The 25,923-nt window shown below is 41.0% G+C and overlaps 1 protein-coding gene and 1 pseudogene across 8 annotated transcripts in view; both read right to left on the bottom strand.

The window, feature by feature from the left end:
• Positions 1 to 807: 807 nt before the first annotated feature.
• LOC146380821 (uncharacterized) lies at positions 808 to 11,275 on the bottom strand. Of its 7 annotated transcripts, XM_084939841.1 has the most exons (6): positions 6,073 to 11,147; positions 5,188 to 5,357; positions 4,806 to 5,075; positions 4,395 to 4,669; positions 2,803 to 3,819; positions 808 to 2,240 (listed from the first exon to the last, which is right to left on the bottom strand). In XM_084939841.1, exons 4-6 carry the CDS (start codon positions 4,416 to 4,418, stop codon positions 1,554 to 1,556), a joined length of 1,728 nt encoding a protein of 575 aa, XP_084795967.1. In that variant the 5' UTR covers positions 4,419 to 4,669; positions 4,806 to 5,075; positions 5,188 to 5,357; positions 6,073 to 11,147; the 3' UTR covers positions 808 to 1,553. The 7 variants fall into 7 exon arrangements, with proteins under 7 accessions (XP_084795967.1, XP_084795964.1, XP_084795965.1 ...); XM_084939838.1 differs by lacking the exons at positions 4,395 to 4,669; positions 4,806 to 5,075; positions 5,188 to 5,357 and adding an exon at positions 11,154 to 11,275 and having other exon boundaries at positions 6,073 to 6,168; positions 6,425 to 6,571; XM_084939839.1 differs by lacking the exons at positions 4,395 to 4,669; positions 4,806 to 5,075; positions 5,188 to 5,357 and adding an exon at positions 11,154 to 11,275 and having other exon boundaries at positions 6,073 to 6,203.
• Positions 11,276 to 18,647: 7,372 nt separating this feature from the next.
• LOC146380819 (uncharacterized) overlaps positions 18,648 to 25,923 on the bottom strand; it is a 28,113-nt pseudogene continuing 20,837 nt past the window's right edge. Inside the window, exons 4-5 of the transcript XR_014801332.1 lie at positions 23,989 to 24,857; positions 18,648 to 20,070 (exon numbers count right to left, since the gene is read on the bottom strand). The product of XR_014801332.1 is annotated as an uncharacterized LOC146380819 (transcript). The remainder of the gene's footprint in view (positions 20,071 to 23,988; positions 24,858 to 25,923) is intronic.

Here is a 25,923-nt window from a genome sequence, read left to right as displayed (position 1 = left end):
ACTCCGGTTAAGCCCCTTACTTCCTGGCTGTAAAACAGGCTCGGGAAAGACACCTAGGCCGCTCTATAACTGTTTAAGACTGGCAGAAGATTTGGGTCTGTGCCTCCAAGATATCTGCCTGTAACTGGGCTAAATCGATTCAGTAAAAAATTGCACATAACACCCCTTTAAAAAGTAAAATCGATGTAAACTCTTCCCCATTGTGCTGAAAGTGTAATGTGGAGGAGGGACTTTATGCATCGTCTTTGGTCCTGTGTGAAAATTCAAAAGATTGGGTTTGATGTTGCTAAGGTGCTTTCAGATATTTTCAATTTCCCTGTTCCTTTGTACCCTTTATGTCTTACACTGGGTGTGATCTGGGTGTCAAAGGCAGGCGTGAGAGGCTGTTCCAACTGTTATTTTTTGCGGCTAGGAAGAATATCCTGCTCCTCTGGGGCAGGCCAGCAATCCAAACAAAGAAATTCTGGCATAACATTGTTATAGACTGTATTCCCAACAAACATACAGCCTGTATGCTCAATTACACTTTGGACACTTTCGACAGAACTTGGGACCCATATCTGAAATATGTTGGACCTGTATTGTCATCCTCCATGTTGCGGGCCTTCCCCAAACTGAATTGATTTGCCTGATTATGGGTCTTACTAGGAGTTGTTTTGCTTTACTCCAACTGTTTGGTATGTGCCTCTGAATTTTGTATTGCCTGAGCAAGGTTTTAGTTCCCATATTCTTTTTCTTTTGTCTCTATTACTATGAGAAAAATCCTAATAAAAATAGAAAGAAAAATTGTTTGAATCTGAAATCATGGCTCAAAGTACTTGTTGTGAGACAAGTTCTTTATTTTGACACCAAACTGTTTAATAAGAACTTTACACATAATTCATCAAATATAACTAATGCTTTAACAGTATCAGGATTTTATAATACAAACTTCAAATCTACAGGAAAAACAGCGGCAGAACATGTGGATTAAAATGCATTAACTTAAAAAAAACCCAATAACAACATGTGGACTTCAAGCACAAAGTCATAGTAGTTATTGTTTGAAAGCCGGTTGATAGATTTAGTTCATTTTGGAAGCTTTCAGAGCAACTGGTGTGAAATTATTTGAGGCTTTGAAAGAAAAGGATTTAAGAGCAGGGATTACCAAAGCAGAAGAATAAATATGAAAAACGATTAAAATGTAACTGAAGTAATACATAAAATGAATACATAGAGAAAGCAAGTTATATTTGGAAACGAGGAAGAAAATTAAAATGAAAAAGAACTGATGTATATATCCAAATGGGCAGTTTTGATACAATACAAGTTTGGTAAAACACATTCCGATAACTTCTATAATGTAGCAAAAGGTACAACTACTAAACACTACGGTTTCCTAAGGGAAGAAATATTAAAATGTATCAGGGATGAAAACTTCGAACATTAAAATTCCCTCAAGGGAAAATAAACTTCATGTACATATCTATACTTACAGCTTCATTAATTTAACATTCACTGCATTCACTGCAGGTCCAGAAATCAGAGCTACCTCATCAGATCCAAGTGTGACATCAGCTGATACACTTTACAGGCGACTCCAGCTGAACTCTGTGGAGCCTGATCTCAAGGTTTTTAAGTCTGACCCTGAAACCAGAAGAGGATCTTTCTGTCCCATCAGATTCATTGTGATCCAGTGACTTCAGTCCTGCATGATCACGCTGATGTTTGCACAGAGCAGATAATGAAGTGAATGCTTTTGCACATTGGTAACAGTGAAACTGTTTATTTGCAGCGTGGGATCGCTTGTGTTTGGAGTATGAAGTGAAATTCTTAAAGCTCTTGTCACACTGGTCACAGCTAAATATCTCTTTCATGTGTGTACGTTCATGTTGGTTACGACTACCTGAATATGAAAAGCTTTTGTCACAGTGTCTGCACTTGTATGGTGTCTCTCCTGTGTGGATTCGTTTATGCTTTTTAAGGTCACCTACAGTGGTGAACGATGACCCACACTGGTCACAGACATGCTTTTTAACCCCACTATGGAAGAGTTCATGGTATTTTAAATCACTTAATGTGGGGAAGCCTCTCCCGCATTCTTTGCAGTAGTTCATTTTGTCTCCAGTGTGTCTACGTCGATGTCGATTTAGACTCTGTCGATTACTGAAAGTATTTCCACAAAGGTCACAGCGAAACTCTTTCCCACCACCACAGTGGCGACACGGTTGAGAACTGGATCCATCTGTGTCGCTCTGCTTCTAAACAAAGACACAAACACAGTGTAAGTCAGGGAACTCCTTTAACATTTTTATCCTGAACGTTGCCTGAAATAAAGAGCATCTCTGCCAACATCCAGTTACATTTTACTGTTTACATTATAACACTCAACTTAATAGGCGAAAATGACTCTCCATTTTTCCATCTAGTTCATTTAATATACAAACAATCATATCTAAACAAGTTACATCATATTCTTCACAAGTACATATGAAAAGTTCCAATCCAATCGGTCTCACTCCCAATTTAAAGCAAAAATAATTGTTTTTAGTTAGTAAAGAACATAATAAGTCATCTAACACTGGCCAGATTGTAGCAGTCATAAATTTGGAAGAAAGGGGAGATTGTGACTACAGAAAAGTAATTATTTAGTGTTTTTATGATCATGGAAGAAAAAAATAATAACTGAAACTAAAATCTGATGAACCTCACAACACTAACTTTAATTGCAGTAGAATTACTAACATGCTAAAACAAATTTAAAGAGCAGAGTTGTTCCAAACAGTCAGGCTTAAAATACAAGACAAAAATATAAATACATACCTCACAGTAAGTGCACTTATAGAGTTTCCTTCTGGTGTGGATCTGCTGGTGCCCTTTCAGAGAATGTGGTGCTTTAAAAGTCTTCTCACACAGGTCACATTTATAAGGTCTCTCTTCAGTGTGGGTAAATGTGTGGTGATGTAACTGTGTGGCTGTTGTAAAGACTTTCCCACACTGATCACAGCAGTAAACATCATGTCCAGTGTGAATCCGCAGGTGTCTTTTTAGGTAACTTATACTACTAAAGGTTTTACCACAATTGTCACAGCTATTTGCCTTAATTCCAGAGTGGGTATCTTGATGACGTCGTAAGTTGCAACTGCGAGCAAACGTTTTACCACACTGATCACAGCTGTGTGCTTTAACTCCACTGTGGATGAGTTGATGTATTTTTAAGCTTCTAGGGTGGGCAAAAGATTTTCCACACAAGTCACAAATGTATGGTTTAACTCCACTGTGGATGAGCTGGTGTGTTTTTAAGTTGTCAGCCTGAGTAAAAGATTTTCCACACAAGTCACAGTAGTATGCTTTAAATCCACTGTGGATGAGTTTGTGTCTTTTTAAGCTTCCAGCATCGGTAAAAGATTTTTCACACAAGTCACAGCTGTATGCTTTAACTCCACTGTGGATGACTTGGTGTTTTCTTAAGGTTCCAGCCCGGGTAAAATACTTCCCACACAAGTTACATCTGTGTGCTTTAACTCCACTGTGGATAAGCTGGTGTGCATTTAAGTGACCAAGCTGGGTAAAAGTCTTTCCACACTCATCACAGCAGTATGCTTTAACTCCACTGTGGATGACTTTGTGTTTTTTCAAGGTTCCAGCCCGGGCAAAAGACTTTCCACACAAGTCACAGCTGTATGCTTTAACTCCACTGTGGACGAGTTGGTGTGCTTTAAAGTTTCCAAGAAGGGTAAAATACTTCCCACACTCATCACAGGTGTATTTTTTCTGCCCCTTTTTTCGGTGAGGTTTGTCGGTCTCCTGAGAGCGCTGACTTCTCACTACATGTTGGTCCTGCAGTGACAGAGATACAAACAGAGGCAGTGATTAAAATGCAGTCATGGACTAAACTGAAACTGCCTCCATTAGTGGAATCAAAGATGTCAACAAACACGTTGTAGGTGTGTTATCACCACATTCTGGAGATAGTATCACATTACAAAGAAGTGCTACAATGGGAGTTGTAAGGAAAATGACATAATAAAAGAAGTACTGATCACTGGAGAAAATGACTGTATTAAAAATTGTGAGTTAGCTGATGATATTGTGTGCTGATAAAAACTCTGCCATTGCCGGTCCCAAGGCGGTATGAGAAAGGAGGAGGATTGGGCATGGGGTTAGCAACCCTGCCTTTTAAAACCTCGATTGCTACGGAAAGAGCAAACGAATCTCATCATCGATTGAACCAGGGCGAAGATGATCGGCAACCCTTGATGACAGCAGTGGAGGAAAGCCCTCAGGTCGTTACCTGCTCGATGCGTCGATCAAATTTCGACCCAAAAGAAACTACCCGTTATGGAATATGGAATGTACAGACTCCGTTACAAACTGGTAAATTGGCCCAGCTTTAACATGAATACGACTCGTACCTCCCACCATTCATGGGACCCCATTGATGAATGTAGTTTGGCGAAGTCGGTTCAGGACCAGGTGGACGAAGACCTGGCACCCTCCATGGAGCTTTTTCCAGTCGATATTGGACAAATCTGTGTTACCGAAGTCAAGACAATGATCTGAGTCCTCAAGAGTGGAAAGGCCCCTGGCTTGGATGAGGCCCTCCCCGAAATGTTGAAGCACGGTGGACCCCAGCTGGAATTCGCTCTTACATGACTCCTAAACGCCAGCTGGTCAACATCGCGTGTACCTAATGAGACAAAAGGCGTCATCAAACTTCCGAAGAAAGGCGATTTGGGAGAATGTAACAACTGGTGGGGCATCACACTACTGTCAGTACCCGGGAAGTTGCTTTGCCTCGTTCTTTCGAATCGGAATTGATATACCTTTAGTAGTCCCACAAGGGGAAATTTCATGATGCGCAGTGGACGATGAGCAGGCTGGAGTGGCCGGTGCTGTGTCGAGCAAATCTTCACTCTCCGCATGATCATTGAACAAACATTGGAATACCAAAGGAAGAGTTCTATCAATTCCATCGATTTCAAGAAGGCTATCCTACGTCACTATGGAGTCCCCCAGCAGTTTGTATATGCCCTTCATGGTCTCTATGCCAACTCCCGCTGCTGCATCCAGACGGCTGATGGCTGAGAAGATTTCTTTGAGATGAATAGTGGCATTGTAAAGCGCTTTGGGTGCCTTGAAAAGCACTATATAAATCCAATCCATTATTATTATTATTATTATTAATACTGGCATGCGTACTATCACCTTTCCTCTTCCTTTTATCAAGTGACTTCATCATGCGACGATCGGCTGACCAAGCTGGTATCGGTGTCCCCTGGAAAAAAGGGCGTAATCTCATCGACTTGGACTTTTTTCCAGGCAACATCACCCTGTTGGGCTCGGCTCAGTAAGACCTCCAAGAGTCAACTGCAGCTCTGCAGAGGGAGACCATGAAAGTCGGTTTAAGAATCAGTGCCAAGAAGACCAAGGTACTCCGAGTTGGCTACGCACATGCACACGTTCCTGTCATGATCAACCAACAACGTGCTGAAGAGGTGGAGAATTTCATGTATCTGGTCAGCATCATCTCAAATGACGGGATCTCTGATCGAGATGTCAACATCAAAGTAGAGAAGGCGGCCGGTGTTCTCTGATGTCTCCAACCTATTTGGAAATTGACCTTCCTGAATGCTAGGCTCAAGATCAAACTATTTAACTCCATCATCTTCCGACTGCACTGTATGCTAGTGAAACCTGGCACTCAACAAATGCGATCACTCGAAGCCTGAATATGCTTCAACAATGTGGCCTGTGGTGAATCGTGAGAATTTCCTATTGGGACCAGAAGATGAACGAAGAGGTCTCACAAAGAGCAGGCACCCACCCTCTAGCTGATGTTGTTGGTGAAAGGCGCTTCCACTTTGCGGGCCTTATTCTACGTCTACCGCCTTATTGCTCGGCCTAAGTCTTAAGTAAGTAAGTGCTGATAAAATATGGTCTTTGTATTTTCTTGTAACTTCTAAGGTTTTTGTTTGTGAATGTAGATTCTGTATGTATAGAGGAGCCCAGGATGGAAAAGATAAAGCTGCTGTTAACAACCAGCTGTGCACACAACTTCAGCAACAGTGTAACTGTGATCATTTTTCTCACCTTTTGTGTTGAAGTCATTGTTTCCTCTCTAGTGGCTGAGCTGAGTCCAAATGGCTGAAATTGTTCCTCCGCTTCTCCACCAGACTTGTTATTTAGCTGGGACATAAAATGTATAGATATGTAATTTATCCCTGAAAAATAGAAGCAGAGCAAATAAACACTACACTGCTCAGTGACAACAATAATTATGAAGCTTTAAGGTGAAACCCCAGAAACAACTATCCTACTTTTCGGGAATAAGACGCATTAAGCGAAACAAAACAGACTAGTTTATCCCAGGGACAAAACTTTCAATGGGAGCATGATCAGTTACTGAAATATTACCAATGGAGGACCTGACAATTTGACTCACCAGAGAGCGAGACACCAGAAAGTAAAGTGAGGATGGGAAAAGAAAGTATAGTCTCTTTCTTGAGGATGGAGAAGTCTTCATATATCCGCCAGGCTCAGCTCCTCTGACACAACGTCCAAAGCACCATCTACAGGGTGCTTATTTGGTCTAAGACGAGAGGATTAATCAAAGAACACATCCCTGACCTGGTTAAAATCCCCGCCAATTACAATATTTGTATTTCCAATATTCCGCACTGTGCTACACACTTCATGAAAAAATTGTGGTTGAGGAGAATTGGGGGCATATATGTTGACCAATGTCACTTTCTGCCCCTGTAGACATGCATCCAAGACCACCCATCTACTCTCCTGATCCGTATAATGATTGAGTACTTGAAAATCCAAATTTCTTCTAATCAATATAACCACGCCTCTTTTCCTACTGGAAAATGCACTAAGGTATACTTGGGCCACCCAGTCTCTTTTCAACTTTAATGATTCCACCTCATCAAGATGTATCTCTTGAATCAAAGCTATGTCTGTCTTTTTCAGTTTCAAATATGTGAGGATTTTAATAGCATTATGACACTCCACAACACTATTTCACATAATTCCATGAAACCACGTGAGCCAAAGTATTTTTGGTGTTCCAAAAGAATTCCAGTTGATCCATATTGAGTTGATTGGTTCAGCAGCTCGTCACTATCACATCAACTGCCCATTTGAGCTGCTATGATGTCGGGGCAGCATGGGTGCAAGCATCTTTTTCTGCTGATGCCCACGATGCCACTCTGTGGTATGGCCCATGTCTCCCGTATCAAAAACCGCCATTGCACCACAGTAAATGCTGCGCATCATGTTGTCAGCTTTAATAATAATAATAATAATAATAATAATAATAATGGATTGCATTTATAAAGCGCATTTCGGGACCCCTCAAAGCGCTTTACAATACCACTATTCATTCACTCTCACATTCATACACTGGTGAAGGTAAGCTACAGTTGTAGCCACAGCTGCCCTGGGGCAGACTGACTGGCTTTACTGCATCTTAGCCAGGGAAACTGGTCAAGCCACTCTCTTTGAATTGTATACACTTTCCCCACTTTTACTGTCAGCGGGCTCTGGCTCGGAGTCGATCATATGTGGCTCATTGTCTAATGCTGTCTCCGAAACAGTGTTAAACATAACCTCAGAGGTTGATGGCTCACTGTCAGAGCACTGGCTATGAATTTCGGATGGATCAGGCCTTAAATTCATGACAAATTTATTAATCTTTCTTAAAAGATTTTCTCATTACCCACAGCTACATCTACTTCTATCGGGCCTAGGCCACTCACCACTCACCTCCGCCTGCACCTTCAATAGTACACACAGGTACACCTACAGGAATATCTGGAACACAGTCAATAAAAGAGGTCCCACCCTTGACAATCTCTGATTGGTTTAGACCAGCGGTCCCCAACCCCCGGGCCTCGGACCGGTACCGGTCCGTGAGTCGTTTGGTACCGGGCCGCGAGAGTTGAGGCTAAGGTGTGAAATGTATGGTTTTGAGGGTTTTTATCGGTTTTCAGCGTTATTTTGTTATCGTTTTTATCGTTAACTCGGTTTTCCTGGGTCTTTTCACGTGTGTTATGAATAAATCTTCTTTTTTTCGGTACCGGTACTAGTTTTATTTTGTTGTATTTATCCGCGACACCTTAAAGGCCGGTCCGTGAAAATATTGTCGAGCATAAACCGGTCCGTGGCGCAAAAAAGGTTGGGGACCGCTGGTTTAGACCATGATATGGGCATAATGTGTGTCTGTTGTTAACCATACAGAGACTTTCAGACTGTGTTTGTTTTTTTTTTTTCTTCTTGAACGGCTAATCGCACCAGCGTGACGCAAGATTTTTTTTAGTTGCACCATTGAGAAATTAGGTCACGACCTCCAGAGCCCTATTCTAAGGATATTATGTGTTTCCTCAGGGATTAATAATTACATTTATTTAAGTTATATAAATTTTCAATGGTGAGCATTTTCAGCAGTCATACATATATGTGAATATGTCAAGCAACACATTACTTGTCAAAAAACTGTGTGTGTTAACTGTGTGTGAAGACCAGTGTTGGGAAGGTTACTTTTAAAATGTATTCCATTACGGTACTCAATGACAGTAACATATTCTGAATACTTTGGATTGCTTAATACATTATCATGCTTTTTACAACTACGTGAATGTACTATTGCTGTGTGATTTTATTACTGTTACTGAAGGTCCGCGGCTCCGAACCGTAGTAAAGGGACCTCTGGCTAATACGTCGGGTTCCGTGTCAGGCTCGAAGCCGAAAACTAGCTTTACTTTGTTGTCTGGGTCAACTTTGCTAGCGAGAGACAGAGAGAGGCGTTGAAAGGCTGCTGCAACGGAACTTATTGTTTCGGAGGAAAACACGAACACAGTGTACAGTCGAGTCTTAATAGCTTACTTACAGCTGGGCTCGTCAGGCACTCTTCTTGGCTGCAGTGGTTATTATTATATTTACATGCTTCCAGCTCCCGTTTCTGCTCAATGACAGCTTGTACTTTATGACTCTCCTTTTTCTCCCTCCTCGCGCTCACAGATACATAACGGGTATGGCAGTCCATTCTCCCTGCAGCACGGACTACACTGCCTATGATGCTACATTCTTTGCCTATGCCTGTAGCATTCTGCCTATTAGCTTAGCATAACAACAACAACAATAAGGCACTCTCTCACCCAGGAAACACACAGTCGCAGAGAGAGAGCGCGTCGCCCTGTAACCATGGCAACCGTAACGCTGCCGCCTGGAACAACAGAACAGCTGTCAAACAAAACCCAAACAGGCCTGACCCGCCACAAGATGAAACAGGAAAGTACCACCGTGTAATCCATTTATTTCAACAAAGTAACTGTATTCTAAATATCACCTTTTTAAACGGTAACTGTAACAGAATACAGTTACTAATATTTTGTATTTTAAATACGTAACAGCAGTACATGTATTCCGTTACTCCCCAACACTGGTGAAGACACATTTGATATTTCTCCTAGTATTTAGGTATGAACACAAAGGCGATAGGCAGATAGCAAAGATGAAAATCCGCTCAAGGAGACTTCAAAGTTACGTAGATTATACTGTAGAAATATGAACAGGTAGAAACGGGTAAAGTGATCGTTTTTTATCGGATTCGGTCGTGGAAGAGAAATTGTTCAAGCCGTGTTTCCGAAGTAACAAAGAGGCGACGGATGGCCTGGATTGCAGCCATTCGAAGACCAAATATTACGTTTCAGAACACTCCAGCTCACATCATAGTCTGCTCCAAGCATTTCCACAAAGGTCAGTCTTCTGTTGTAGTTATTACGTAATTTATCATAACATAATTGTTGATGTAGGTTACAAATAAGTCTTCATTTGAATTGAATTCATTGCGCTGTGCTGCTTTGTTCACGGTGGCTTTGCGGGCTAATGTTTGTTGTGTTTTGTAGGAAAACCAGCCTACAAAATGCTGGAATGCGATCCAGACTGGCGCCCTCTATCAACCTGGGTTAGACCGAGTGTAAAGCTGCTACCACAGCGAGATTTGATCGGTTAAGAGAGAGAGCGAGATCAAAACAGCCACGAAAAGTCCCGCATATATGTGCCCAAGTGTTGTATTGAAGCAATCAAGTGATGAATAACTGTTTTCCAGTATGTTGTTTTGCAATGTTGTTGTTGTTGTTGTTGTTGTTTTGTTGCATTGTTGATTTGTTTTTCACCGAAGCAGCTAATAAAGCACAATGGATTTTTACAATTTTGCATCTTTCCTGTAAGATTCTATAATAGAATGAAACAATAATGCCAGTTATAAATAAAGACAATAATTGAATGAATTACGAAACTCATTTTATTTCTATTGGATCTGAAAATGTTGTGTAATACTACAACCTTAAACAACAAATAGATTGCGTTGGCCTGTACAGGAGATAAAGGACAAAAATGTAACAACAGCTGTGAAATGGAATAGTCCAAATCACCAAAGTAAACTGGACCTGGGCTTGTTGCAGGGATCTGAAGTTACTAAACATTTTGTGAGTGTATGAACTCACACTTAGGACCATATAATAATAAATATGTGCGTGATGAAAGCTGGGCAGCACGCTAACGTCCTTACTCCACTCTGTATGCTTATATGGGTCTGACCCTTTCACTCCTTTGATTTTTCCTCATACTTTGTTTTGCCTTTTCGTCAAGTCTGTCTTTGTACGGACCTGCCGTGTTCTCCGTCGTTTTGTACATCACTGTTTTTGGGGCAAATAAAATGCAAGTAGGGATTAAAACCGCAGAAATAATGATTACCGGTGCTGGAAATGCAATGCCACTCGTACCTACAATGCAATGCACGAAAGTCATGTGGTCTGTCAATCTCTATTCACTCAGCTTTCACTCTGAGTTCTATGCTAGCTGAGTGTTAGCATGCCGTCTGTGCAAATTCTTGCAAAGAGCTAAAGTTGTGTTAGCAGCGTTATGTGTTGTTTCTATCCTGGATGACGTTTCCCGTCTACCATCGCGCTCTCGTTCTTTAGTTTAATAACAACTAGTAATGTCAATGTCCACGCTGTAGACTGCGCCACCATTTTTCAACACACGAACTGAAAACAGCTGAATACAGCGCGAGTGTAAGAACAGACAGGGGGTAGACGGGCAGACTAACAATTCCAAGGAATTAGACTAAATGATCTCAGTTTCCATCCCTACTAAATACTTACCTTTAGATGAGCCCACAAACAGAGAGAACCTCCGTGATGGAGCTGAAGTCAGCAGACTGACACAACTATCGATAAAAACAATGCTAGTGGGATAGCCATACTCTTCTTCTTAGTCTTCTTTTTAGTGTAATGGCATTTTGCAAAAGTGCATTACCGCCACCTACTGGACTGGAATGTGGATCAGGAACTGGAAAAAAAAACACATCCTGACTATTAAATCCATTCTAATCACAAATTTCAACAGCTGACCACAGACCTGAGACAGTTTTTCTGGCTGTTTTTCTAATGTAAAATATCTTTAGCTTCTCAAAATTTGCTATTAATGTCTTCCTCTCCTGGACATGTGCCTGGCATTCTAACAGTGCATGCTTAACAGATTCAATTTTTTTGCAGTAAGCACTAAGGGTAGGTTTTGATTATCGATTTATCGATTGAAATCGATTCTGGCTTGGATAACGTCATATCGATTCATTAAAATCCTGAATTGATTTTTTAAATATAAATTTATTTTGCCCGAAAAGCCAGAATCTCAGTTTAAACCTCACAAAATTTCAACAACCACCAAACAGCTAAAACAGTAAATGAGAGCAGGTACACGGATTCTGCACAAAGACGTAAACATAAAGCGCGGACCCGCCGATGCATCAGAATCAGTGAAATGTCCCCTTTCTCACATGGACACGGACCCGCCGTCGGGGCTGAAGCCGACAGATCGCTGAGCTCTAGTTAGCACACATTGCCGTTTGGTACTTGTCTGTTTCTTCTCTCTGGTACCTACCCACCCTCTTCTAGTGACCATATTTCTGAATGTTTTATGAATGCTGATATTCCAGTTATCCTGCCACATTCTTGGGACTCTGTATAATTATAATACTTAACTTCAGCTTTGTTTAATGTATCTGCAAATCAAGAGATTATGATTTGAATGACTGTCTTGCCGATACATCTATATCCTCATCCTCATTCCTTCAGGTTGGTAATTACATGCAATATGTTTCTAATTATTCAGCAGCTGTGATAAATTGTGGAAAATCACATATCTGTTGCTGTCTACATAGAGAGAAAGTCATACTTAAAAGAAATTCCTTAACTAATTAACTATTACATTTGCACTCAGTAACCTTCCTGTTCTATAGATTTATAACCAGAATACAACCAACTGGGGAGCAGGTTGACTCTTGAGTTGTTCTAAATGACAAATATTCTTTCAGACTGATGGAAGCATAGTAGGAGCTAGTGTGCATTTATAAATGCCACTGTATCGATACAATTTCTAGAGCAACCTCAACCTCCAAGCAGTTGTAGCTACCTCCATGGCCATATAATACTCGGCAACAGTGGACAACCTGTAGTTGCCAAAACAGTTAGCAATTTGTAGCAGTGCTGCACACTGAAGGCAACCACAGAGCTGACACTGAAGCAAAAGCAGCTGCAGAGTCAGGGAAACTGATGGAACTGTTTATGTTAGAACAATCACACACAAGATTTAGACTTAGAGATTTTGTGAGGCATACAGCAACATGTGCCAAACCCAGAAAAACATCTCTGGATTAAAAAAAGTGCAATTTGAAATGTTTAGGACCTACTTAGCAGAAAGCAAGTGCATCTTACCTAAGAGTGTATATAAATATGCAATTTTGAGCAATTCTCCTACATGACTCTCAACAGGAGGGATGCATCTATGATAAACAACGCATTTAACACCTATGGATTTATTAACTACTAAAAAAAATGTGCTAGATGTGAAATGTACATAAAGAACAACCCTCAGAGTCAGGACAGACCCAAAAGGGGAAAGATACCCCGATCAAAAGAACCTTTCAAACATTTAAACATGGATTTCTGTAAAAAGTACAGCGACAATGGGGGTCTATTTATGAATCAGGTCATCTAACACCTAACAAAACATCTGGGAATAAATGTGAAATGCAGCTGTGCTTACAACCTACAATCAGCAGGCATAGTAGAAAGACACAATGGCACTTTAAAATCCAAGTATAGGACAAAATAATTTGGAGACAGGAAGGAACTGGTTTGAGTGCCTACTTTTACATGAGAATAACTACATTTGAGATTGTGTATAGTTGGCCATATAGACTACCTGAACTAAACTGAGACCATTCTCTAGGGATGGTGAGGATGAAGAAGCAAATTTAGTCCAGTTTAAAAAAAGATGTAGTTAAAGATATCTGTAATTATCTCATGTAATCCCCCTACAGGACCTAGGGGACTCCACTAATCCAATGAAGCCTGAAGATTGGGTAAGCATCAAGGCCATAAAAAGCAAGACATGGTCGAGCCCCAGGTGGTAGGGACCGTATCAGGTATTGCTAAAAACAAACAACAAAACAACAACAAAACCTGGATACACTTATCCCTGTGTAAACCTGCAACAAACCTTAATCCACAGGAAAAAGAGTACATTTAGGAATCAGGGAGCGTTACCTCCAAACAGGGAGGATCTGAAAGTCTGGCTATAAGTTATACATACCATGGTGGTGCCATAGTATGTATCACCAACAGAATTTATTTCCCCTGTGTAGGGAGCACTGGGCTGTCCAAATCTGGGACAAACAGTATCCCCCATTCTTGATTTTTATTTCACAAACACTTCTTATAATGACATTTTGGCGACATTAGCTCTTTATACAGTTAAGTTACAGTGGGATACAAATAATATCAGGCTGATCCTGCCACAATTTGTTTCCCCGGTTCAAATCACGGACAAACAGTATCCCACAGTTGTTTTTGTTTTTAAACCCATTTTGCACAGATGTTTTTTGAAAAATGTATTGATTGCAGTGTTGAATATTATTACACAGTAAAACAAACAAACAAACAAACAAACAAACAAACAAACAAACAAACTATACATGAAATAATTACACCATAAAGATGGTTTGTTTAGTGGTTTATTTTATTGCAACCTGTAATTTATTTTAGTTAACTTTTGTTTCATTGTTTACAAAAGGTCTGAGGTGTAAAATAAACTGCAATGGAGTTTGAAAAATGAGTGATGTGTATGTCAGGGGAGGAGCACAAAGATTTTCTTGTAAAACAAAGGGGGGGTCTAGCAAAAAAACTTTGGGAACCACTGTGTTAGGCTATCCCCTCTCCAATTTTGGTAATTCCACGCATTGCTGGAAACCCAAACAAAACACACAATAAGAGGCTCTAATGCAAGCGTAATGGACCCGGAGCCAGCAGAACAGAGCCAGCAGTGCATGGGCAGGAATGCATTTCTTACTTGGAAATTCCAACACCACTTCACAAATCCTGTCTCCCCCCCACCCTGGACCCCCACCAATTCGCATACCGTCAGAACAGGAGCACAGAGGATGCAGTCTCCATCGCACTACACTCTGTCCTCTCACACCTGGACAACAACAACACCTACGCCAGAATGCTGTTTATAGACTTCAGTTCAGCATTTAATACAATCCACCCCTCACAACACATCAGGAAACTGACAGACCTGGGCATCAGTTCCCTCATGTGCAAATGGTTACTGGACTTCTTGACCAACCGCCCCCAACATGTCCGACTGGATAACCACTGCTCATCTACAATCACAATGAACACCGATGTACCACAAGGCTGTGTGATGAGCCCTGTTCTCTACTCCCTCTTCACCCACGACTGTAGACCTACCGATGGTTCCAACACCATCATTAAGTTTGCAGATGACACCACGGTGACTGGCCTCATCAGTGACAACGATGAGGCTACTCCAGCAGAGTGGTTGGATCCGTGGCTGAAGAGGATTTTTTCACCCCACTGATTTGACCAGAAGGTGGCATCAGCGTCACTTGAATGAGTTTCTTGTAGTAAGGTGCAATTCGCTTTTAGCCCTTTGATAAACATAAACATTGCTTTTCTTTTAACCTTTTCCCTGAAACCTCTAACATCCAACGACACAAAGGATAAACACGTGCGTAGCATTAAAGATAAATAAAAATAGAGTTCAAAATATTAAAAATATCAAACTTGAATATATACAAAAAAAAAAAAACTTAGTTTACTTTCCTGTTTAGGGAAAGGTGAAAGAACAGCGGTGCCGGCACCTCCTATGCCATTCAGAACTGTCAAACGTCCCTCTTTATGCAGAGTTCAGAGAACAAGTAAAAGTGAACACTTTTCAACCATCCGCCAGAACGCGACGGCCGTTAATATAACCGACAGCTCCTCTGTAGTAAGCCTTCTCCCCCGCATTTCTGGCTTGTAAAATTTTCGGCCAAACTTTCTCCCTCTCCACACGATCCTCCTTCGTCAGATCCTCAGCTAAAACGGATTTTTTCACTCTCCCAAATCTGAGCATTTTTGGACTTCTTCCATATTCCATCTCGGTGTAGGCGCTTTGTGAACTGAATAATGACTTCTGCCCTCTTCTTTTCTTCCAATCCGGTGCACAGTGTCCACAATGTCCTCCATATTATCTGACCATTCTGGGGCGATCTTGGCAAGAATTTTGATCACCTCTCTTCTGATATCTTCGCCCATGCCTTCTTACATTCCTTTGATCCTTAGATTCCACCTTCGTGAATACCGCTCTCGCTCTCTTGCCTTTTCTATGAGTTCGTCAACTTCTCTCCGTAAGGATGAGGCTTCCTTCTCCAAAACCGCGATTTTATCTTTACAATCACGGACTTCAGTTGCATTGAATTCAATTGACTCAGCAAGACTGGCAATCAACGAGGCATTCTCCGATAATTTGTTGTTAATGTCCGCCATTTTGTCATCTTGTTTATCAAATCGCATGTGGAGAGCTTGAATAGCTGCCAGTATGTCGCTCGCTGTGGGACTGGGATTAGCAATCTTTCTCGGATGGTCACCTTTAGACAGAGTCGAGAGAAGCAAGTCATTAATTTCCTCCTGATTTCTTTTTTTCCCGCCGCCACTTTCAAACTCCATGTCTGAGAGGCAGTAGTCGTGATCATCCGCGGCTGAAGCCAAATCTTGTATTTTATCGTTCTGGGAAGACTTGCTTTCCCCTTTGTCCTTCTTCTGTTTTTTTGGCATCTTTGTGAAGATTTTTGAGGAAACAAATCATCAAAAAAGGAGGGCTAAAAGGTACCTTGCACCAGAGCTAAGATAAGGACAGCTGATTAGTTCGCCATCTTGCTGTCCTCACACGTAGAAGCAGAACTGAGTCCTATGTGTGGAGGGACAGTAACTGTGTGTTTTAACCTGAGATTCTAGCGTTTCAGCCAAAATAAATGTATATTTAAAAATCACTTTATCCAAGCTAAAATCGATTTTAATCGTAAAATCGATAATCGAAACCCAGCCCTACTTATGAACTTGCAAAGTAAAAACATGATCCATTTAAGGTAACCCTTTTTCATTTTTATTTCATAAGAGAATTTGCTTCACTGTACGATGGCCGAGTCTGTTTCTTTTCTTTTCCTGCCTTAGAGAAAATCCTCTTGCTTGAAACAGAAGAGGCTGGAGTGCCCAGAAATTGCAAGTTGGTAGAGATGCAGGTATAAGGCCTTCCTTGGTCCCACAGACTATCACCTAAAAAGAATAAACCAATTAAATTGCTGCACATTTTAAGTTTATTTTTAAAATACATTTTTTTATAATATTAAATTCAAGTCAAATGGAAGTGTTTCTAAAGTTATATACTGTAATGATATTTACATTATGAAAAGCTGTTTTTTGACATTTTCAAGTTTTTCACGTTTTCAGATAAAGCACTCCCACACATGACAAAACCTCCCCTGGCTCAGTTTCTCTCAGTGGAATGACCAGTGGTTTGCTATCTCTCACACCATCAAAACACTCCACAAATCTTATGAATGATTCACTTCCTTATAAACCACTGAATCAATCCTCGACACAGTGCTTCTGAAGCAGCATCTCTGTTTTTGGTTTCAGGTTTGTTTTGTTAGTTTTTTCCCAGTTTAGGTTTTGCTTAGTTTTCATCCTCGCTTTTGCTGTTTCCGTTTGTTTTCAACCACCTTATAAAATAAAGCTCACTTACATCAAAAGTTGCATCTTGAGACATATTCTCCTACTCCACCGTCTGCCACGCCAGACGTGTGGCAGTTTGGGAGCTGACAGTCTCTATGGAGATGGGGTTTTGTGGGGATGACAGGAGAGAAACTACAGAGAGGTGTGTAAGACTGCAACTCTGCTTCCTGGTCCCAACTCTGGATAGTCACATTTTGGGGGGTTTGATAAATTTGACCAGATTTCCAGAAATGAGAGCTGCTCCATCCAAAGTGGGATGGATGCTGTCTCTCATAACAAGACCAGGTTTCCTCCAGAAAGCTTCCCAATTATCTATGAAGCCCACATCGTTTTTTGGAAACCACACAGACAACCAGCAAGTCAAGGAGAATATGCAGGTAAACATGTCCCACCCGGTCTGATTGGGGAGGGGACCAGAGAAAACTACACTAAACTAAACTCACAATGACTCGAAATGTTAAGGGTTTCAAAACCCTGTACGCATTTCCTGGCATAGTCTCCTATCTGGAGGTATCTGAGAAAAAGTTGCTTCCTTGTAGCTTGTATAGCTCTTGTAACTGCTTGAAAGAGGCAAAAACATCCTCCTAGTATAGATTACCGATTGTGCAAAGTCCTACCAGTTTCCAAAGTCTAAATGTATTGTCTAGAATAGATGGTTTAAAAGATGGATTGCCTACAATGGGAGTAATAGAGGATAAATAGAGGATCTCCCTGCTGCGGAGACTCAGGTCGTTTGGAGTGGAGGGCCCACTCCTGAAGACCTATGACTCTGTGGTGGCCTCAGCCATCTTCTATGGTGTGGTCTGCTGGGGTGGCAGCATCTCTGCTGGGGACAGGAAGAGACTGAACAGGCTGATCCGAAGGGCCAGCTCTGTTCTAGGATGCCCTCTGGACCCAGTGGAGGTGGTGAGTGACAGGAGAACGCTGGCTAAGCTGTCATCCCTGTTGGACAACATCTCCCACCCCATGCAGGAGACTCTGACAGCTCTGAGCAGCTCCTTCAGTGGCTGCGGCACCCACGGTGTGGGACGGAGAGATTTCGCAGGTCTTTCCTCCCCACTGCTGTCAGACTCCACAACAAAGACTTCAACTGATCAATACATCCACACATGTGCAATAAGACTGCTATATGTGCAATTCTTCTTCTGACGAAGTTGTATTTTTGTATTTTCCTACTCAGTTGTATATAGTATTTGTATTTCTATTTTATTCTATTGTACATATTATTCTATTTTATTCTATTGTATATAGTATTTTATTTTATTCTATTGTATTTTATTGCATTCCAGTGTTTTCTAATTTCTGCTACATAACTTTGCACTTTTGCTGTAACAACACAAATTTCCCACCTGTGGGACTAATAAAGGTCATCTTATCTTATCTTATCTTATCTTATCTTATCTTATCTTATCTTATCTTAAAGGCTTGAAAAAAACAACAACTGTACAGTCAGAACTTTTTCTGCAATTCTAAATTTATTTCTCACAATTCAAGTCCAAACAATCATGCTGACAGATTTCTTTCTTTCTCATTTGTTGTGTATAAAAGCAGTTAAATATGTAATTTCATTACTGACAGAAAGGGGAGTTTCACTGGGCTGGCCCACTAAAGGTCACAGAAGCTGTGATGTAAAATGAGTTTGACTCCCCTGATTTAGAGTTTCAGGGATCATAAAATGTTCATTAAGCCAAACAACAGTTTCATTACAAGGTAATTTTATCGTCACCCAAATCTTATAGGGGCCATTTGTTTGAAATAGCCCCTATAAGTCTCCATAAGAAAATGATCAGCTTTGACCTTTCTAATGACAACTGTGTATGCATCACACAGCTGCTTGAAAAGCAACCAATCAGTGTGGAGGTTAGTTCTCCTGACTTTGGCCCATGCCATGTTGTGCTCGTGGAATAGGTTAGCTAGATCAGTAGTAAACCATGCATTATGTCTGCATTTATTTCCTTTACACATCCATAAAGGGATACAACAAAATAAAGAAGAATTCAACAATATCTAATGCAAAATTGAATTCATGTGCAGTATAGCAGGTTCCCTCTAAGTGCAGCCAGCCACATGAGATTTACTGATCAAACCATGACAGAGAGATTCAACATTCAGGCAAAACAATCTTTAAGAAATGACAGAAAACTAAAAGAAAAAGGAAGGAGGACAATACTTTGCAACTTCATAAATTTAAGAGGCAGGATTATTAATTGCAGGTCCAGAAATCAGAGTTACCTCATCAGATCCAAGTGTGACATCAGCTGACACTCTTTACAGGAGACTCCATCTGAACTCTGTGGAGCCTGATCTCAAGGTTTTTAAGTCTGACCCTGAAACCAGGAGAGGATCTTTCTGTCCCATCAGATTCATTGTGATCCAGTGACTTCAGTCCTGCATGATCACACTGATGTTTGCACAGAGCAGATAATGAAGTGAATGTTTCTGCACATTGATAACAGTGAAACAGTTTATTTGCAGCGTGGGCTTGTTTATGTTCGGAGTATGAACTGAGATTCCTGAAGCTCTTGTCACACTGGTCACAGCTGAAGTTCCCTTCAATGTGTGTACGTTCATGAAGGTTACGACTACCTGACCGTGAAAAGCACTTGTCACAGTGTCCGCACTTGTATGGTTTCTCTCCTGTGTGGACTTGTTTATGCGCTTTAAGCTCACTTGCAGTGGTGAAGGATGACCCACACTGGTCACACACGTGCTTTTTGACTCCACTGTGAATGAGTTCATGTATTTTTAATTGACTCAGTGTGGGGAAGCCTCTCCCACATTCTTTGCAGTAGTTCATTTTGTCTCCAGTGTGTCTACGTTGGTGCCATTTTAGGTTCCGTTGCCGATTAAAGGTTTTTCCACAAAGGTCACAGCGAAACTCTTTCCCACCACCACAGTGACGACAGGGTTGAGAACTGGATCCATCTGTGTCGCTCTGCTTCTAAACAAAGACACAAAGACAGTGAGAGTCAGGGAATTGCTTCAACATTTTAATCCTGAACATTGCCTGAAATAAAGAGCAGCTCTGCCAACGTCCAATTACATTTTACTGTTTACATTATAACGCTCAGCTTACTGGGCGAAAACAACTCTTCATTTTTAGGTAATCTATTTAATGGGAAGATTGATGTTTAAACCTCTGGATGCTCTACTCTGGATGCTACAAGATACTAACCTAGGAGCTCGTCCCTTTTTCGTTCGTGTAATTGGTTTGTTTCCTTTTGATGTTTACGGTGGGGGGACCGTCAATGTGGGAGTTGAGGAAAAAGGGAGAGTGTCATCCATCTATGCGTTGGGCGCGAGTTTTGCGGACCCAGAGTGATTGGATGTGGTCAGTTGTCTGCAGAGTTGTGTTTTTCTTTTTTGCTTTGCTCATGATGTCGTTTGACATGGATGATTTTGCGCAACAGCCCTCCATTGAAAAGTTGGAGTGGTGCAATAAAGCAGATTTGTTAGTAGTGGCTAATTTATTCAATGTGGATGTTCCGTTGCATTCTAAGAAGGTGGAAATTAAACAATGTTTGGTGGAGAAACTGGTGGACAGGGGAGTGTTTGGGAGCATGAAAACTTCGCAGAGTGGTCTGGGAGTTTGGAGATGGCAGTTTTTACCGCCTTTACGTTACGGAAAAATGAGGTCTCGCGATAACTGTAGAAGCGTCTAGTTTGCCAAAAACCAACGAAGTAGAACAGTAGATGTGTGGCCAATTGTGCTAGCTAACTGATGACCGAAGAGGAGAGGATACAGCCGGCCCCAGCAGCTTTCAAAGCTGATGTGTGGACTTATTTTGGATTTAGGACAAAAGAAGGCAGTAAAGACTATGACAAGAGCTATGTAGTCTGTAAAATCTGCACCGCCAGAGTCAAATATTCGGGTAACACCACGAATTTACGAACACACGTGTGTAGACACCATAGCGATGTAGCGCCAAATGCTAATTTTAAAATGAAACGAGGTGATCCCGCTCAACGGACAATTGAAGAAGTTAACTTTTCGTAACTACCAGCAACTTCAACTCGTGCAACAAAAATAACGCAGTCAGTACTTGTTCTTATTTGCAAAGACATGCGCCCTCTGAGTGTTGTGGAGAATAAAGGATTTCGTAATATGATTAAAACGCTCTCAGCTCGGCAGAGACAGTTGCTTTGACATGCGACGCTTGGACTTCGAGAGCCACTGAATCGTACGTAACTGTTACAGCACATCACATAACGGACCAGTGGAACCTTCAGTCTCATGTACTACAAACCCGAGCCACGCATGACAGTCACACAGGTGAACACATTGCAGCGTTACTAACTGACGCTGTGGCTGAATGGGGATTGAACGCAAAGGACCTTGTTGTTGTTACCGATAATGCACCAAACATGGCTCTCGCGGCTAGACTTGCAGGCATAACGCACATACTATGTTTTGCACACAGTCTGAATCTCGCCTCACAGAAAGCACTGAAAATACAATCCGTGGTGCGACTTCTTGGGAGGATCTGACGTGTAACAGCCTTTTTTAGGCGCAGCACCACAGCCAGCAATCAGTTGAAATGGTAAATGGCCTGTATTTGTATAGCGCTTTTCTAGTCCCTAAGGACTCCAAAGCGCTTTACACAACCAGTCATCCACCCATTCACACACGCATTCACACACTGGTGATGGCAGCTACATTGTAGCCACAGCTGCCCTGGGGCGCACTGACAGAGGCGAGGCTGCCGGACACTGGCGCCACCAGGCCCTCTGACCACCACCAGTAGGCAACGGGTGAAGTGTCTTGCCCAAGGACACAACGACCAAGACTGTCCAAGCCAGGGCTCGAACCGGCAACCTTCCGATTACAAGGCGAACTCCCAACTCTTGAGCCATGATCGCCCCCGTTGAAGCAGAAACAGTGCCTCCTTCAGCTACCAGCTCACAGATTGATCACGGACGTAATTACAAGATGGAACAGCTCCTATGATATGATAGAACGATTTTTAGAACAGCAACCAGCCATCTGTGCGGCTCTGCTTTCTGCAGAAGTTAGGAAGAGTGAAAAATAAATTTTCACATTGAGTCTGACATCACATGTGCAGAAGAAGTTGTCAGGGCATCTAGCCTATGAAGGACACCACCCTGGTGATGTCAGAGGAGAGCATGCCAACCCTGTCCATCATTGCTCCTCTTCATGCCAAGCTTGTGATGGGTGCACAAGAAAGTGTTGATGATACACCGACAGTAAGGGACATTAAGACTGCCATAGCAGAAGATCTGGGAAAGAAATATGTAAATGAGAGGGAGACACTATGGATGGCATCAACTGTTGATCCTCGGTTTAAGGACCTGCCCTTCCGGTCTGAAGCAGAGACCAGTGAGACCTATTCCAGACTGTTGGACACTGTGGTGAGTGACTGTGATAAAGAAGGAAAAAAATGTAAGTAAATAAATGAATGAATTTACTTGGAAAAACTCAACTGAAGTTATAAGAAAGTGAATAAAGTAAAAAAAAAAAAAAAAAAAAAAAAAAATATATATATATATATATATATATATTGATGACATTTGTCATCAGATATTAGTGCAGAACGGGGTGAATCTTGGATTTGAATTTTGACTTTGTGACATTAATACTATTTGAATTTAATGTTTTTAAGGAGCAAAAGAATAAGGAGACTGACAAACAAGTGGAGGAAGAGAATGCCACAGAGGAGGCTCATCACCCACATAACAAAGACAGCTTTGACTCGATCCCTCGGCCACCCCTAAAGAGACAGAGGACCTCATGTGCATTGGTGGACTTGCTTGGAGCTATGTTTGCCTCTACTAGTGACAATACTGCACAAAAATCAGAACATGATGTTGCTGCAGCTGAGATCAAGAGGTATAGAGACGAGACCCCTTTGCCTCTCACAGGAAATCCTCTCAGTTGGTGGAAGGACCATGAACAGTAATACCCTCAACTATCCAAAGTAGCAAGGAGTTTCCTATGCATTCCTGGAACAAGTGTCTCTGCAGAGAGAGTTTTCTCCTCTGCAGCAGACATAGTAAATGCACAGAGAAGTGTCCTGAGAGCTGACCATGTCGATCAGCTTGTATTCCTGCACAAAAATCTGGAAATTGAAAAATAAGCACTGAGAAAACACTATAACATGTAAAATCTCAGATTTGAGAATGTTTGGTATTTTGGTTGAGTCTCATAAGCACTTTTATTTAGATGAGTAAATTCCCTTTTTCAGGTTTTATTAAATGTGTTCCATTGATGGACATTGCAGAGCTTTACTTTATTTTATTAACACTTAATTTTAATAGCACTTTACATTGTTTGTTAATGATTACTTGGATGGATTCTTCAAAAAATTTCATTTTTGATTTATATTTGTTTATGTTAAGGTCACATAAAAAGTGCTTTGTTTTGATGCTTCATAGAGCAGTTTTTGGATAAGTATTTTACAATCATAGTACTTAGTAAGTAACACCATGTTACATTGTTTACCTTTTTTCATGTTAAAGAAATAGTTGATATTTCAGTAAAGTAGTTTTTGTTTGTTTATTTGACTTCTCATAAGGCAGATGTTAATTTCTCCATTCATTTTGAACTTAGAGAGAGTGTTTTTGTTTCAGATGGCTCATGTCAAGCATTTAACAGTTTGGACTGTTTACTGTGAGTTTTCCTAATTAAATTCAGTCCTAAACACAAATATCGTCTGGCTTTTAGTATCGCAATATATCGTATCGTCTCCCCTGTATTATGATAGATATTGTATCGCCAGATTCTTGCCAATACACACCCCTATTCTGTACATGACGTTTTCATGTCTCATTTAGCTTTGAAATAAAATTTCATTCACATAATACTTGCAATAACTGAAATTGTAAAAATATAAATACATACCTCACAGTAACTGCACTTGTAGAGTCTCTTTCTGGTGTGGATCTGTTGGTGTACTTTCAGGGAACGTGGCTCTTTAAAAGCCATTTCACACAGGTCACATTTATAAGGTCTCTCTTCAGTGTGGGTAAACATGTGCTGCTTTAATTCTTTGTATGTCACAAAAGCTTTACCACACAAGTCACAGCTGTACGGTTTAAATCCACTGTGGATGAGTTTGTGTATTTTTAAGCCTCTAGGATGGGTAAAATCCTTCCCACACTGATCACAGCTGTACGCTTTAACTCCAGTGTGGCTGAGTTGATGTGTTTTTAAGCTTCCAGACTGGGTAAAAGACTTTCCACACAACTCACAGTAGTATTCTTTAACTCCACTGTGGATGAGCTGGTGTGATTTTAAGGCATGGCTATAGGTAAAAGACCTTCCACACAAGTCACAGCTGTACGGTTTAAATCCACTGTGGATGAGTTTGTGTATTTTCAAGCTGGTTGGATGGGTAAAATCTTTCCCGCACTGATCACAGCTGTACGCTTTAACTCCAGTGTGTCTAAGTTGATGTGTTTTTAAGCTTCCAGACTGGGTAAAAGACTTTCCACACAACTCACAGCTGTACGCTTTAACTCCACTGTGGATGACTTGGTGTGATTTTAAGGCGTGACTATAGGTAAAAGACCTTCCACACAACTCACAGCTGTACGCTTTAACTCCACTGTGGATGAGTTGGTGTCTTTTTAAGTCTCCAGTCTGGGTAAAAGACTTTCCACACAACTCACAGCTGTACGCTTTAACTCCACTGTGGAAGAGTTGGTGTGTTTTTAAGTGTCCAGCCTTGGTAAAACCCTTCCCACACTCATCACAGCTGTATTTTTTCTCTCCCTTTCTTCTGTGAGGTTTGTCGGCCTCCTGAGAGCGCTGACTTCTCGCTCCATGTTGGTCCTGCAGTGACATAGATACAAACAGAGGCAGTGAGTGAAATGCAGTCGTGGACTAAACTGAAACTCCATTAGTGGAATCAAAGAGGTCAACAAACACGTTGTAGGTGTGTTACCACCACCTTCTGACGATAGTATCACATTACAATGATGTGCTACAATGAGATTTGCACACTGTTAGACATCTGCCTTACCACCATATATTTCAAATGCAATGAGGGTTTCTACAGACAAAAACATGGCTGTGCTGTAGGGCTGCCACAAACGATTATTTTGATAGTCGACTAATCAGATCATGCATCCATTGGACATAAAACGTACAGCTTATTGCACCAGCATGCAGCTGCTCTTATATAACTATCATTAGCTTACAGCTTTAAGTGTTTATTTTTAGTTAGCACATACCTTAAAGAAAGGATGATAGCTTTTTAAATTTGAATGAAATTTGCAGATTTTTTCGGTGAAGTTTAATAAACTCAGCCGTCTGCTACTTGCTATCTAAAATATAACAGGACAACAGAGTAAATTCTCGAGCATCTCACACTTCTGATAATCATATTATATATAATATTATTAATATTATTAATATATTATATTATGAGTATATTCAGTTGTCTGCTTGACGTTTATTCAGCTGTGTAAAAACTATAACTTTAATCTCAGCCAAACCGATTTACTCAGGAACAAATAAAATACTGAAAAAAGGCAAACAATATAATTTTTAAGTTATCTAAGTGACTTACATATATTTAACCTGAGTAGCGAAAGACGGCGGTGGGTTTGAAAACGATTTGCCGGGAGTCCGGTGTTCTCACGGGCTCTAGTGAGCCTTGAACCCCGGCTCGCTATCGAGCTGGTGGGTAACAGACGTATCCGAAAACATAAGAGCGCTTTTGAAAATATGTGGTGTCTTGATAAACTGAGCAGATATTTGAGGTTTACACAGCTACATTCTCGCCTGAAAATATGTTAAACGTTTATTTTGTGACCCACAAAGAATAACTAG

The sequence above is a fragment of the Perissodus microlepis genome, chromosome 9 (genome assembly GCF_051167445.1).
Source record: "Perissodus microlepis isolate ML-2025 ecotype Zambia chromosome 9, ASM5116744v1, whole genome shotgun sequence".
Taxonomy (NCBI): Eukaryota; Metazoa; Chordata; class Actinopteri; order Cichliformes; family Cichlidae; genus Perissodus; species Perissodus microlepis.
The sequence above is the reverse complement of the archived record's forward strand: the minus strand, read 5'-3'. Positions and strand labels throughout refer to the sequence as shown.